The sequence below is a fragment of the Meles meles genome, chromosome X (assembly GCF_922984935.1).
Source record: "Meles meles chromosome X, mMelMel3.1 paternal haplotype, whole genome shotgun sequence".
NCBI lineage: Eukaryota > Metazoa > Chordata > Mammalia > Carnivora > Mustelidae > Meles > Meles meles.
Window position 1 is genome coordinate 20,534,630 of NC_060087.1, and position 15,445 is coordinate 20,550,074.

General features: G+C 38.4%; 1 protein-coding gene across 1 annotated transcript in view; it reads left to right on the forward strand.

Annotated features, from left to right (window-relative positions):
* Positions 1 to 15,445, forward strand: part of POLA1 (DNA polymerase alpha 1, catalytic subunit) — a 304,615-nt gene that overhangs the window by 27,056 nt on the left and 262,114 nt on the right. The window contains exons 14-20 of the mRNA XM_045996009.1: positions 530 to 668; positions 1,410 to 1,564; positions 4,417 to 4,501; positions 6,632 to 6,693; positions 8,531 to 8,620; positions 11,859 to 11,975; positions 13,468 to 13,643. Of these exons, the coding sequence (XP_045851965.1) occupies positions 530 to 668; positions 1,410 to 1,564; positions 4,417 to 4,501; positions 6,632 to 6,693; positions 8,531 to 8,620; positions 11,859 to 11,975; positions 13,468 to 13,643 (824 nt within the window). The remainder of the gene's footprint in view (positions 1 to 529; positions 669 to 1,409; positions 1,565 to 4,416; positions 4,502 to 6,631; positions 6,694 to 8,530; positions 8,621 to 11,858; positions 11,976 to 13,467; positions 13,644 to 15,445) is intronic.

Consider the following 15,445-nt stretch of genomic DNA (forward strand, 5'->3'; position numbering starts at 1 on the left):
GCTGCTCTTGCTCCCCTGATAGGCAAGGTCATTGCTGTGGGATGTTAATTAACTGGGCCTTAACCTCTTTTTACCTTTGTTATAGAGTTCTGATCTCACAGTGTTGGAAAAGGGAAACTTTGAAGAAATGTTTCTGACAGTGGTGATGAAAAGTACCATAGAAGCATTTTAAATGAGTTCCACTCTTGCTTTTATTCTTCTAATGGAGTGGTACTTATTTGGCTATTCTTTATCAGTAAGGCATGTACAGCTCTGGACAGAAATCCTCTTTTGGGGGAGCTTCTTGGCCTATTTTTCTTCTAATGGATGCCATCAAGATGCATTATTTTGTCATTGTGAATTGTTTTTGTATCCTACTGTGAATTGTTTAGGATTTCATTTGTTGCAAATTACATTTCATATATATCAAAGGGGTTTCTTCTGGTTGTTCGTAAAGAGGCTTTAGTTTATTTCAAATATAGACTTTGGAAAATGTGAAGTAATAGTTTTAAACAAAAGGGCTTTTTTTTTTCTTCTTTGTCTTTTTCAGGCTGAAATGCCACAGCTTCCTCAGGATTTGAAAGGAGAAACTTTTTCTCATGTATTTGGGACCAACACATCCAGCTTGGAATTGTTCTTGATGAACAGAAAGATCAGAGGACCTTGTTGGCTCGAAGTGAAAAATCCACGTAAGGGAGCTTTTACGTTCAGAAAGCCAGATTGCTGATAGAGGCGATTTTTAGAAGTGAAGGAACTGGTCTCTGTATTTCAGTGCATCTCCTTCCTTTTTTATGTTGTTTTCCTCAAGGTATTCTTCGAGTGACTATAGGGAATATATTTGGAGGCATTTGATCGCTGTGGTGCCTGGCATTTCAGTGGGAGGGAGGCCTTCGAGAGCCCAGGTGGTCGTTGGCATGCATCCCTCTTTGTGCTGCTGTTGGCCTGTACTTCTGGCTGGTGATGCCCACCTCCTGTATGTAGTGGACTGCTGGCCTCGGAAGGAGGGGAGGCATCACTGCTCGAGGCAGCTAGTGCTCTTTAGTTACTTACCTCCTGTTTTCAGTATTTACATCTGTGATACCCTGTTTTGGCTTCTTGAATCTCTTAAAAATGTTTTATGATTCCTCCAGGGTATTTTTTGCTTTTTTAACCTATTGGGGTCCTGGATTCTTCAGAAAATCAGAGGAAAGCTGTGAACCTTTTTTCCCAGGAAGTTGAATATATGTGTATACACTCACATGCATGCACACACACATGGCTTTGCGTACAACCCAGTAACTGGGTTTATTTTTAGTTAGATGTTGTAATAAGACATTCTTATTAGAATATGGGGGTTCAAGATTATCTCAGTTAATCACAGATGTCTTAATTATAGTAGTTGTTCTTTTTCAGCAAATGGCTATTGATCTGTTGCATCTGTTCTCTCTCAGAGCTCTTGAATCAGCCAGTCAGTTGGTGTAAAGTTGAGGCAGTGGCTCTGAAACCAGACCTGGTGAATGTGATTAAAGATGTTGGTCCTCCTCCACTCGTGGTCATGTCTTTCAGCATGAAGACAATGCAGAATGCAAAGACACATCAAAATGAGGTAAAGAAATAGGGCAGATTTGTGTACTTGTGCTTTAGATTCAGTGCTAGCTTGGACTTGTGCAACTGCTCTACAAGGGGAAATTGTTCTTTCTGGAGGACAAAGAATACTAATGCACTACCAAACTCCATTATGGAAAATGAATTGAATTTGTTGGATGTTGGAGTTTTTCTTTAAAGACTTAAATTGCTGCACTTGTTTTTATTTTTTGTTTTTTGAATTTTTTATTTTGGTGAACTTTAAGTGGACTTGGAATAATATAATGAACTTCCATATCCTTTTACTCATATTTAGCAGTTGGGAAGATTTTGTCACACTTGTTTCCCCCTCTCTTGCTTTTCCTGTTGAAGTATTTTAAAAGCTAAGGTCAGATGTGTAATTTACCATTGTATTCTTTGGCATCCATCTCTCAAACTATGCACTCTTTCTTATAGATACAATTATTGCATTTATTAACTATACCAGTGATACCTTGATACCATCTAAAATACTCAGTCCATATTCACATGATTCTGTTTATCAAAAATGTCTTTCTTTATTGAATTATATTTGACATCTCTTAGTTTCAGGTGTACCACATAGTGATTTTATGCTCTTATGCATTACAAAATGATCACCACAATAGGTCTAGTAGCCATCTGTCACCATATGAATTATTACAATATTACTGGCTCAGAAATGTTTTCTACCAGTTGGTTTACTTGAATCAGGATTCATATAAGATTCACAGATGGTGTTGCATTTTTATGTCTCTTGAATCTCTTTTAAATGGGAGCAGCTCCCTCGAACCCTTTTTCTACTGACATTGACTTACTTAAGAATCATTGTTCATTGTCTCATACAATGTCCCACTTTCTGTGTTTGCTTCCTTGTGTCATTGGACTTCTTCCTCTATACCAGGTGTTGGCACAGTATGGCCTGTGGGCAAATCCAGTCTTTCCATCTGTTTTTGTAAATAAAGTTTAATTGAAAGACATTGTGTCTATTTGTTTACATATTATCTGCAGTTGCTGTAGAGTTAATAGTCATGACTTAGGCCATGTGACCTGAGAGCCTAAAATACTTAGATTCTGGCTCTTTATGTGACAAATGTGAATGCTAAAGAATTGATTAGATTCAGTTTTGACTTTTTGCGTCAGTATACTCTATAGGTGGTATGATGTATTTCATACTGCCTTATATATTAGCAGGTGTATAATGTCTGGTTAAACCACTGTTAATGGGGCTATGATTGATTAGTGGGCTCAAGTTTTCATCTATAGGAGGGTTTTTTAACCATGGCACTACTAATGTTTTGGGTTGAATTATTCATTGTTGTGAGGGCTGTCCTGGGCATTGTGGGATGTTTAGCAGTAACGCTGGCCTCTGCTCAATGGCAGGTAGCACCCCTCTCCCCTACTTGTGACAACCAAAAAGCCCCCACACATTTCCAAGTGGCCTCTTGGGGTGGGGACCAAAATTGTTCACATTTGAGAGCTATTGGTCTAATACCCCCCCCTTTATTTTTTACCTGAATTAGTTATTTCATTAGGACTTGTAAAACAGATTTTTAATTCTGTCATCCTTTCCATGTTTATTAGTTAAACAAGTTAAATATTAGAGCATTTGTTAGTTAAATTTTCCTATAAAATTAACTTTTCTTCATTAACCAGCACTATTTGGTTATGCTGCAGTAGTTCATACAGATGAGGAAAGATGAGGTCAGTGTGTACTTCTTTGTCTTCCATTGCCAATTTTCTGAGTAGGAAGTTGGGGCCCTGTGTTACATGCAGTGTTGACCAGTGATTTTTTTGTTTATTTTTGTTGTTACTTATATTTTGTTAACTTTTTAATGGAATATTATGAACTCACAGGTTTTATATTTACTCATCATGTTTCAGTTCATTGCCATCATTATTGCTGTAACTTGATGCTTAAATTTGTCTTTGGTCAGTGGGGACGTTTTATTGTTCCCTTCTAAATCCTTTTGACATTGAAGGGGATTTTTTTTTTTATTTTATTTGGCAGAGAAAGATCACAAGTAGGCAGAGAGGCAGGCAGAGAGAGAGGAAGGGAAGCAGGCTCCCTGCTGAGCAGAGAGCCCGATGTGGGGCTCGATCCCAGGACCCTGGGATCATGACCTGAGCCGAAGGCAGAGGCTTTAACCCACTGAGCCACCCAGGTGCCCCCAACTCTGAGATCTTGATCCACATGTTCTCTTGACTGAGGCAGCCAGGCGCCCCAGAATGTACAGATTTCAAAAAAAAGATCTTCAAAAAAAGAAAATGAGGGGCGCCTGGGTGGCTCAGTGGGTTGAGCCGCTGCCTTCGGCTCGGGTCATGATCTCAGGGTCCTGGGATCGAGTCCCGCATCGGGGGGTCTCTGCTCAGCGGGGAGCCTGCTTCCCTCTCTCTCTCTCTCTGCCTGCCTCTCTATCTACTTGTGATCTCTCTCTGTCAAATAAATAAATAAAATATTTTAAAAAAAAAAAGAAAAAAAAAAGAAAATGAAAAATACCCACAATCCTTCTTCCCCAGCTTCATCCGTGGTTGGCATCCTCCAGATTATTGGTCATGCATATTTATAGCTTGTTTTTTTTTTAAAGATTTGAGTCTTTAAACATGACTTACCTATTTCTTTTGAGATCCCTGGCTGGGAGTCAGGAGGCCTGGGTTCCAGTTCCGGGTCAGAACTTCTATTTTCACCTTCTATTTTCTTTGTTTTTTGTTTGTGGAAATACTTTCATAATAAAAAGTTAAAATATTCATATGGATGAAAATGTCTGTCTTTTAATATTCTTGGTGGTTTTGATGAAAATGCAGAATGCATAGTAGGCATTTGATAAGTGATCTTTTTCCCTCCTTTATCTACAGATTATTGCTGTGGCAGCTTTGGTCCATCACAGCTTTGCATTAGATAAAGCACCCCCACAGCCTCCCTTCCAGTCACACTTCTGTGGTATGTATATTTTTTAGCTGGTCTTCTAATGGCTTGATTTGAACTTTTCTTCCTTTTTCTCCAGCTGTTTGATCAGTAACTTTTTCTTTTGATGTTTTCGAGAGTAACTATAGTCACTATGCTGTACATTATTACATCTCTATGACTTATTTTATAACTGAAGTTTGCACCTTTTGACCCTCTTAACCCAGTCCCTCCTCTGTCCTCACATCCCATCCCACCTCTGGGAACCATCAGTCCATTACTGGTATCTATGACCTCATTTTGTCAGTGTTTTTTTAGATTGCACATACAAGTGAGATCATACAGTATCTTTCTATGTCTGACTTTGCTTATCATAATGCCCTTCAGGGTCTATCTATGTTGTCACAAATGGCAAGATTTATGACATTTCCTTCTTTTTTATGGCCAAGTAATAATCTGTTGTATAAATATACTACTTTTCTTTATCTGTTCATCCATTGATGGGGACTTAGGTTGCTTCCATTTCCTGGCTTTTGTAAATAATGTTGCAGTGAACATGCTGGTGCAGATATCTTTTCAAGTTAGTGATATCATTTTCTTCAAATACCCAGAAGTAGAATACCTAGATCATAGCATATATTTATTTCTATTTTTTCTTGAGAAACCTCCATACTGCTTTCCACAGTGGCTGTACCAATTAGCATTCCCACTAACAGGATGCAAGGGTTCACTTTACTCCACATCCTAGGCAACACTTACTATTTCTTGTCTTTTTTTTTTTTTTAAAGTAGGCTCCTGCCTAAGATGGGGCTTGGACTTATGATCCCGAGATCAAGTGTCACATGTTCTACTGACTGAGCCAGCTAGGTGCCCCTCTTGTCTTTTTGATCATAGCAATTCTGACAGGTGTCAGGTGATATCCCTGTGCAGTTTTGATTTACATTTCTTTGATAATTGTGATGTTGACCACTTTTTCATGGACCTGTTGGCTATCTGTATGTTTTCTTTGGAAAAATGTCTATTCAGAAACTTTGCCCATTTTTTTAAAAGTAGGCTCCATGCCCAGTGTTGGGCTTGAACTCATGACCCTGAGATCAAGAGTCACTTGCTCTACTGACTGAGCCAGCCAGGTGCCCCAGCATTTGCCCATTTTTTTTTTATTATGTTAGTCACCATACAGTACATCATTAGTTTTGATGTAGTGTTCCATAATTCACTGTTTGCCTATAACACTTAGTGTTCCTTGCAATATGTGCCCTCCTTAATACCCATCACCAGGCTCAGCCATCCCCCCACGCCCGCCTTTGCCCATTTTTAAGTTGTATTGTTTGTTTTATTGCTATTGAGTTATAGGAGTTCCTCGTATATTTTGGATATTAACCTCCTATCACATACATGATTTGCAAATATTTTCTCCCTTTTGTTAGGTCGCCTTTTCATTTTGTTGATAGTTTCCTTTGCTGTGCAAGAGCTTTTTATTGTGATGTAGTCCTACTTGCTTATTTTTGCTTTTGATGCCTTTGCTTTTGGTGTCATATCCAAAAATCATCACCAAGACCAATGTCAGGCAGCTTACTGCCTGTTTTCTTCTAAGAGTTTTATGATTTCAAGTCCTTATATTCAAGTCTTCAGTGCATTTTCCTTTAGTTTTTGTGTATGGTGTAAGATTGTGGTCTGGTTCCATTCTTTTCCTTGTGGCTATCTAGTTTTAGCATTTAGTAAAGAGACTATCCTTTTCCCATTGTATATTCATGCCTATTTTGTCATAAATTAATTGATCATGTATGCATGCATTAATTTCTTGGATCTCTGTTCTGTTCCATTGATGTAGGTGTCTTTTTATCTTAGTACCATACTGTTTTGATTACTGCAGCTTTGGAGTATAGTTTGGAATCAGGGAGCATGACATCTCCTGCTTTGTTTTTCTTTACCAAGATTGCTTGGGCTACTTGGTGTCTTTTGTGGTTCCATAATGAATTTTAGGATTGCTTGTTCTGGCTTTCCTTTTGAGTTCCAACAACATGACAGTGGAAATATTAACTCTTTAGAGATTAGGGGGTATTTGTTTACATTTAAGACAGTTTCCACTTGGAAACATGCAGCATGTGTGTACTTGAAATTGTACTAAGAAGGTGATGGAATCTTTATTTTTTTGCCTTCTTATAGTTGTGTCTAAACCGAAGGACTGTATTTTTCCATATACTTTCAAAGAAGACATTAAGGAAAAGGTAAGGAACTCATCATTTATTCCTTTTAAATATGAAGCATCTTTTGTTTAGAAAAAGAAAAAGAGGATGGTGTAGATTAGTAGAATAGGCTATTTTATATGTTAATTTATTAGATCTGTTCTTGCTACATTGGACTATGGCATTTAATACATTCAAAATGTATTAGAAATACAAAAGTAGAAACATCATTTAACAATATTTAAATGTTTCACCACCTGAAAATAATATGAAAATAATGGATAGGCTCAAATCCTCCTTCAGAGAGCTTAAGTGGAAATCTTTCCAAAATGCATGATCATGTGATTACTGTTTTGATGAAGTATTGGGTAGAGCCCCTTCCCCCATCCTCCAGCTTGAAGAAAGCCAAGTGAAGTTGGGAATACTGTGGATAGTAAAGGGGACACATTTTGGAAAGATCGATATCGGCTAGCCAGAATTGATCAGTGATCTCTCAACTGTCAGTATACTCCATGAAGTTTTCATGGGTTGTTAATAAAATGGAGGTGGGAAAAAGGTAGTGTAATGTAGTGAGTCTGTCACAAAGGTAAATGTATTCAGTGTAAAGAATTTGTTTTGGAGAGTGTGTTTCTTTTATAAAATGTGTTCATAAATTTGTGGGTTGTTTTTCTTTTTTTAATATCCTCACTTGGCAAAATTTTAGCAACTCTGTCAGGTTCCACTTACTTAAGTTGGCTGGGGAAGTCCAGCAGTCTGGGGGGTACTGTTGGATCAGGCTGTTATTTGTGAAGTGCTCTGAATTACCTATCCAAGTAAAATGATCTAGGAAAATTCATTTAGAGTCTAACTGATATTTGTAGCCAAGTTAGTTGTAGAAAACACATAGCTATCAACTTCCATTTTAAGAGTGTCTTAATAAGAGTGGATCTTTTGAATACCTGATTTATATTCAGTAATCCAAATGGAAGCCTTTTGTGTGAAGATAGGTTTTATTTTTACTTAAGACACCTATAATTCTTAAATGTATGTTTGTTTTCAGTTTAGTTTCTTATTTATGGGTTCTTACACCACTCTTGGAGATTAGTTTATACAATCTTTGGGATTTCTTTGTGTGGCAAATACATAAACAGCAAAGTCTACCAGGGATTATACAGGAAAGTAAGTAGTGTTTTTGACAGGTACTTGGATTCATATGCTTGTTCATATGCGTCCAGATACACAAGTGTGTCCCTGTGGAGGGACATGTCTGCACTTCATAGTGCTCAGCATTTAAAGTTTTGCTTTATTTATACACTTATTACTATGAGCTCCTTAGAGACTTTCAGCAATTATTACTGTGAAACCTATTTCATTGGTTTTTCATTGAAATTTCATTGCTTCATTTAGTTTTAAAATGGATGGATTCTTTGTTTTTATTTGTTTTTAAAAAAATATTTTATTTGTTTATTTTGAGAGAGAGAGAGCACGTGCATGTGCACCTGACCGAGGGGGGAGAGGCTCAGCAGGGAGCCCAGTGCCCAACTCGGGACTCGATCCCTGGATCCAAAGGCAGACACTTAACTGACTGAACCACCCAGGTACCCCTGGGTGGATTCTTTTTTTTTTTTTTTTTTAATTTTTTTTTTTTCTTTTTTACAGATAGAGAGAGAGAGAGAGAGATTACAAGTAGGCAGAGCAGCAGCCAGAGAGGGGAGGAAGCAGGCTCCCTGCCAAGCAGAGAGCCCGATACGGGGCTCGATCCCAGAGACCCTGAGATCATGACCTGAGCTGAAGTGGGTGGATTCTTTTAATTCTCAGAAATCTAACCCTGCTTGAACAAGGAACTGAGTATAGTATTTAAAAGTAAAGAGTAAGTGACTGGTATGTTTTTATCCAACAGAATGTGAAGGTTGAGATTGCTGCAACAGAAAGAACATTGCTAGGTTTTTTCCTTGCCAAAGTTCACAAAATTGATCCCGATATCATTGTGGTGAGTAGATGTCTCATCCTGCCATGGGAGAGCTCCTCATTCCTTATTAGTTTTCTTTTCAGTACTTACTGAGCAGCAGAGAATCTTTTTTTTTTTTTTTTTTTGATCTAGGTAAAATTGGTATATAACATGACTTAAGTTTCAGGTGTATAGTATTATAATTTGATGTCTGTGTACACTACAAAGTGATGACCGCCAAGAGCCTTGTTACTGTCGGTCACCATAGCCTTCACTTTTTTTGCCCAACCCCCGAGTCCCTTTCCCTCTGGTAATTGGCAGTGTGTTCTCTATCATTGAGTTTGTTTTTGTGTAATTTTGTTTGTTCATTTGTTTGTTTAGATTCCACATGCTTTAGGTTCCATATGATGAGTGAAATCGTACGGTATTTGTCTTTTCCATCTGACGTACTTCACTTAGCATAATATCCTCAAGGTCCATTCATGTTGCAAAAAGCGTGATATCATTCTTTTTCCATTGTGTGTTCATGTATTGCATCCTCTTTATCCATTCAACCATTGATGGACAGTTTAGGTTGTTTTGATATCTTGGCTCTTATAAATGAACATAGGGCTGCATCTATCATTTTGAATTAGTGTTTTCACATTCATATAAATACCCAAAGTGGAATAGCTAAATCATATTGTAGATTTATTCTTAATTTTTTTGAGGAATATCCAAACTGATTTCTGCAGTGGCTACACCAGTTTACATTCCTACCAACAGTAGGAGAGTTCCTTTTTCTACTTGTTATTTCTTGTCCTTTTGATAATAGCCATTCTAATAGGTGTTGAGGTGGTTTTGATTTGTATTTCCCTAATACTTAGTGACATTGACCATCTCTTCATGTGCCTATTGGCCATCTGTAGGTCTTCTTTGAGAAATGTCTATTCAGGTCCTCTGCCCATTTTTTAACTGGGTGGGGTTTTTTTTTATTGTTCAGCTTATGAGTTCTTTGTTTTTGAATCTTCAGAGAAGAAATGACCCTATGTACTGGTGGGAATTGCTGTAGTTTCTGCTAACAGAAAGGGGGAGGGAAGAGCCAGCCCACTATAAAGTAGTTATTTTCCTCTAAGAGAAAAAGCAACTCATGTTATTGTTGAAGTTCAGGATATTCCAGTTATTTCCACTTTAGAGACCAGCCTATAAGTAAGTAAACTTGTGTTGACAATTGGTTTCTCTGAAATTTTGGATTAGTGGTCCAGCTGTATAGTGGTCATAGGAGTTAATTCCCTTGATTTGGTGTCGGTCTCCAAAGTGTAAGTATTTTCATTTTATGAGCTCAGTGGTTCTCTCTCTCCCTCTCTCTCTTTTTGTTTTAAGTAATCTCTACAACCCAACATGGGGCTCAAACTTACAACCCTAAGATCAAGAGTCGCATATTCTACTGACTGAGCCCACAAGTTGCCCTGAGCTCAGTGGGTTTCTATGACCTATTCTTTGAGAGGTCAGGGCTAGGAGTTTTTTTTCCTCTTCATAACTAAGTATATTCCCATTAGATGGGAAGAGTAATAATTCATTGAATTATGTTTTCCCCAGTTTTTAAGAGTCATAAAGCAGCATTTTGCTTTGTTTGCTCTGGCTTTAGTTTGATATGATTTCTTCCTATTTTTCAGTTAATGGATCAAATTATGTTGTGCTTTTGATTGTTTTGGAGGAAAATAGAATTTAAATGCATGTATTTTAAGTGTGATATTAGTTATATGTAAGCCTTGCAAAAAATGTGTGGTATATATTTCTCCACATTCACTCTTGCTCTTGGACAACTTTCTTGACCATGGTGTGGCCAGAGTACCTAGAACCTATAGGTTGTTAGCAAGTGTCTCTGCACCTGCTTCTCTTCCAGTCTTTAGGTTATTACATATTTTGTTATATACTTGGAAAGCACCAGGAAGATTCTGTCCAGAATGCCCTGCTTTGGTGCTCTGGCTCAGAACTAGGTCCTCACCCATTGTCCCCTAGTAGTATCTCTCGGACCCCAAGGAGCTGTCTTGGTGCCTCGGATATCTGGCCTGCCTTAGGGTGTTAGAGCCAAGTCTGTGTGTGAGAAGTCCAAACTGATCTGATGTAAGAGAGAATCCTGACACTGGTGAGAGTCTGTAATCCCAGGAATGATAGTTTGGAAATGAGACTTTCTCATGTCCTCGTGTTTCTTAATTTAATAGACAAAACTGCCATATTTATATAGTGGTATACATTTTTAATTAAAATTAATAAGTGAGTCTATTGATCTGATTTGTTTTAAGCTTCATCTAGTTTTTAAGTAAACTGTAGACAGTGAACCATACTTTTCACATGATGGAAATTATCATTATAGACGTGGAAAATTTGGTTGCATTTTTGTTTATTTTATTTTATTTATTTCCTTTTAAAGATTTTATTTATTTATTTGACAGATGGAGAGAGAGAGATTATAAGTAGGCAGAGAGGCAGGTGGGAGGGGCAAGCAGACTCCCCGATGAGCAGAGAGCCCGATGCGGGCCTCAGCCCCGGGTCCCTGAGATCATGACCACTGAGCCACCCAGGTGCCCCTGTTTATTTTGTTTTTAAGTAGGCTCCATTCCCAGTGTGGAGCCCAGTGTGTTGCTTGAACTTAGAAACCTGAGATTAAGACCTGAGCCAAAATCAAGAGTTGGATGTTTAACTGACTAAGCCATCCAGGTGTCTGTAGTTGCATTTTTGAGATAATTTATACTTGGTATAGTTTTGTTTCCTAATTTGAACTATCACCTGATATTGTATAGTTTGTTATGCATTGATTAAGAGTTTAAATCAGTAGTATTTGAACTCAGTTCTTTAAGAAGAGAGTAGATGGAGTTCCTGAGTTTTCTAAGAAGTCTGTATAAACTATTACACAACACAGGCAGGTTCTCAGATTTTATGGAAATATTTGAACACAGCTTTTACTGATCTTGAAAAAGTTTAGAACATAAAAATTTGCCTCTGAGACTGTGAGGCATGAGCAGCAAATTAAAAGACATCATATGAATCTTGCATCAATTAGGATGAAATAAAAGTTTACTCTAGCAATCTGCTTAGCAGCTTTGTTAATGTCAAGGCTAATGAATGCTGCTGATGAATACATTCCTGAAGAAGAAAGGACCCTAATTGGAGGTAAGCTCATGATGCCTTCAATTAGAGACCAGAAAAAAGAGACGCACAGAAATTCTGTGCATATAAAGATAAATCCTCTAATTTGCATTTTTTATAATGTTACTGGCTGCCTTCTTTTTCTGACTAGGGTCATAATATTTATGGATTTGAACTGGAAGTGCTCCTGCAGAGAATTAATGTGTGCAAAGTTCCTCATTGGTCCAAGATAGGTCGACTGAAGCGATCCAACATGCCAAAGCTTGGGGTAATAATAGTTTTCAAAATCTTACTTCTTGACTTGACTTCTTTTTGTGGAATAGCTACCTGGGAACACACTGCTTCTTTGAGAATTGGTTGTCTAGTGAGAGGACATTTTAACTTTAGCACTAAACATCTTTTCCTTTGAATGCAGCATTTTATTGGTTGAAATCACTGGTAGTTTTTAAAATTAGCTATTAGAATCTAAAGATGGCACATACATGTTACCTCCACTTCGGCGTTACTGATGCTGTAGCCCTTAGAGCAGAGTTGCGGGGTTCAGAGATCAGTGAGTGCTAGCCTTCAGGACAGAGAGGGGAAGGAAGAGTGGGAGGGATCTGACGTTGAATTTGTAAGAAGGCCATGGGCCAAGTGCCTGTGCGTTAGTTGGCTGTCACAGCAACTCCAGTTTCCCTGTACTTCTCACAGGGGTGACAGAACTTGTTCAAGGTTGTACGGCTAGTATGGGGAAGAACTGAGGTTTTAAACCTGGCCTGTCTTAACTCTTTAAAAGTCTATGTATTTTTCATTCAACCTGCTTGTTTCTTAGGAAGGCTTTTTGTATGAAGGTTTTGTATGAAGCCACCTTCATTTCCTAAGCCTGAAAGTGCTCTTTGCTTGAAGTCTTATTTTACTTAAAACTTCTAAGTAAAATGGGCATGTTGCCTCATCAGAAAACTTAGGCATCTGTACCTTTTAAAAATAGTCTCCAGTGGATTCTGCTGCTGCAGATTGGAGTTGGAGCTAGTGCTCTTGCTTCTTTTCCTGTTCTTATCTTTACAGTGTCCGAATTGTTATTAACCTTCATCCTAGCACTTGATTTACCAACTCCTCACCCTTTCACAGTTTTCTTTATATGGCATCTTCTGAGGGAGGTCTACAATGACTACCCTATTTAAGGTGCAGCCCCCTGAATTCTTGTTTTCTTCACCTGTTCTAGTTTTTCTCTTTTCCATATGCTTATTACCTCCTAAAACTATATCGTTCCTTGCTTTTGATGTCTGTTTTTTGTTGTTGTTGTTGTCTATTTCAATTGAGATCAGGAGTCTTTTCTGTTTTGCTCACTGCTATCTCCCTAGTGCTTAAAACAGTGTCAGCTACATAGCGGACGTTCAGAAATATATTTTTAAAGATTTTATTTATTTACTTGACAGAAAGAGGGAGAGAGAGAGAACAAGCAGGGGGAGCAGCAGGAGGAGAGGGAGAAGGAGGCTTTCTGCTCAGCAGCTCCTGGTCAGCTCAGAGAGCCTGATACGGGCCTCAATCCCAGGACTAAGATCCTGGGATCATGACCTGAGCCGAAGGCAGATGCTTTACTAATTGAGCCACCCAGGAGCCCCATACATTCAGAAATATTTGAGTGATGGCTGACTAAGTGTGTGAATGGGAGATTGAGAGTTTCTTCATTGTAATTCTGGGCTAGCTTCAAAGCAAGATAGAACAGAATGTTCCCAGTGTCTGCTCATCCATGGGATTTGCTTTTTGTCCTCCCCTTGTAGGGCAGGAGTGGATTTGGTGAAAGAAATGCTACCTGTGGCCGAATGATCTGTGATGTGGAAATTTCAGCAAAGGAATTGATTCGCTGTAAAAGCTACCATTTGTCTGAACTTGTTCAACAGATTCTGAGAACTGAAAGATTTGAAATCCCAATGGAGAATGTACGAAATATGTACAGGTATGATCCTGGATGCTTTGGAGTTGGTGTGTCTTGAAATGAGCAATAGCAAGAGGCCAGTGTCACCCCAGGCTGGAGGGACCAGGAGTGTGTGGTCTCCTGGAGGGGGAACTGCCTTCGTGTCAGCACCAGCATCGCTGTTACTTTAATAACTTAGATTATTTTGCCTCTTGAAGTATTTTGATTTTATCGGTGTATCTTTATCTCCCTTACTCATCCTAACCTCATATAGATGTTTCCAAAGAGAAGTTTGAAAATTGATGTGATAGTGAGGTCTCTACCCTTAATTCTTTAATTCAGGAGATAGTGTAAATCTTTTAGAAGTTAGAAAAACTGAGAAATCACTAAGTTATGTAGAGATATTACTTGATTATTTTTTTCCATCTTATTGGAGTAAAATCGACAAATAGAAATTGTATATATTTAAGGTATACAAACTGATGTTTGATAAATATATACATTATAAAACAATCACCATAAGGTGATTAACATATCCATCACCTCACATGGTTACTATTTTTTTTTGTGGTTACAATACTTTAGCTGTACCCTCTTTGCAAATTTTAAATATATGATACAGTATTGTTCACTATAGTCACATTGCTATATATTAGACCTCCAGAACTTACTCATTTTGTACAACTGAACCTTTGTGCTTGATTATTTCCAAACAAAGTTTCTTCTGCTCCTCTTGCCACTTGCTCTTTTCTGCCCATTCCTCCCAAGTCCTTGAGTTGCTTGTCTTTCTGACTACATTCTTTCTAGGTGATCTTATAGAGTCTCAGAAATTTCAGTACCATGTGGGTGCTGATGCCTCCCTCTTGCGTATCTTCAGTTTAGATCTTTCCCTTGAATTTCAGACTCCTCTACCCACCTGCCTGTTTTACTTGATGTCTAATACAAACCTCCAGCCTAACTTGTTTAGAAGCTCAACTTCTGATCTTTTCCCCTAGGCTACTCTTGTAGTTCCTCCTTAAGAGTGACAGCTCTTATTTTTCCAATACTCCTAGAAATCTCCAAAGTCATAATTGGCCCCAAAACTTTGAGGCTTCCATGATTCCTCTTTCGGGTAGATACCCCATGTTTGAGCCATCACAGAATCCTGTCAGCTTTATCTTCAAAATATGTCTAGAGCTGACCACTTCTTTTCCTCTCCATTGAACTCATCCTGGTCTGCGCTACCTCCTCTTTCCCCGGGTTTAATGAGTCACATGTCAGCCTCTTTGTTGGTCTCTTTGCTTTTCCCCTTGACTCCTTGCTGTCTGTTTTCAACCCAGGAACCAGAGTTACCTTGCTAAAGTTAAGTCAGATACTACACTCTGCTCAAAGTCTTCCAGTGACTGTTTCATTTAGAGTAAAAACCAGAGTCCTTACTCTGCCTTACAAGGTCCTATACAGTGTTTCTCTCTCTACCTTTAACTCTGTCCTACACTTTCCATCGTCAGAACCTGCTTTCCTTTCTGGTCCTGAAAGTACCACATTTGAGCTCAGCTCAGAGCCTTTGAATGTGCTGTTCTGTTTGGCTGGATGCTCTTACCTCAGATACCCATTCAGAAGGATTGCCTCCTCACCTGTTCTGGTTCTTTATTCTAAGTGGACTCTTCCCTGGTTCCCTAACTGAAATTTCAACCTCTGCTCCTGATACTTAATATTTCCTTTGCTTCTTAATTTTTTCTCCTTAACACAGCATTATATAACCTACTATATATATGTATTTTAATTTATACTCTGTCTCCCCCATGAGGGCATGAGCCCCACGAGGACAGGTAATTTTGTCTTTTGGTTACAGCCAGAATCAGAAC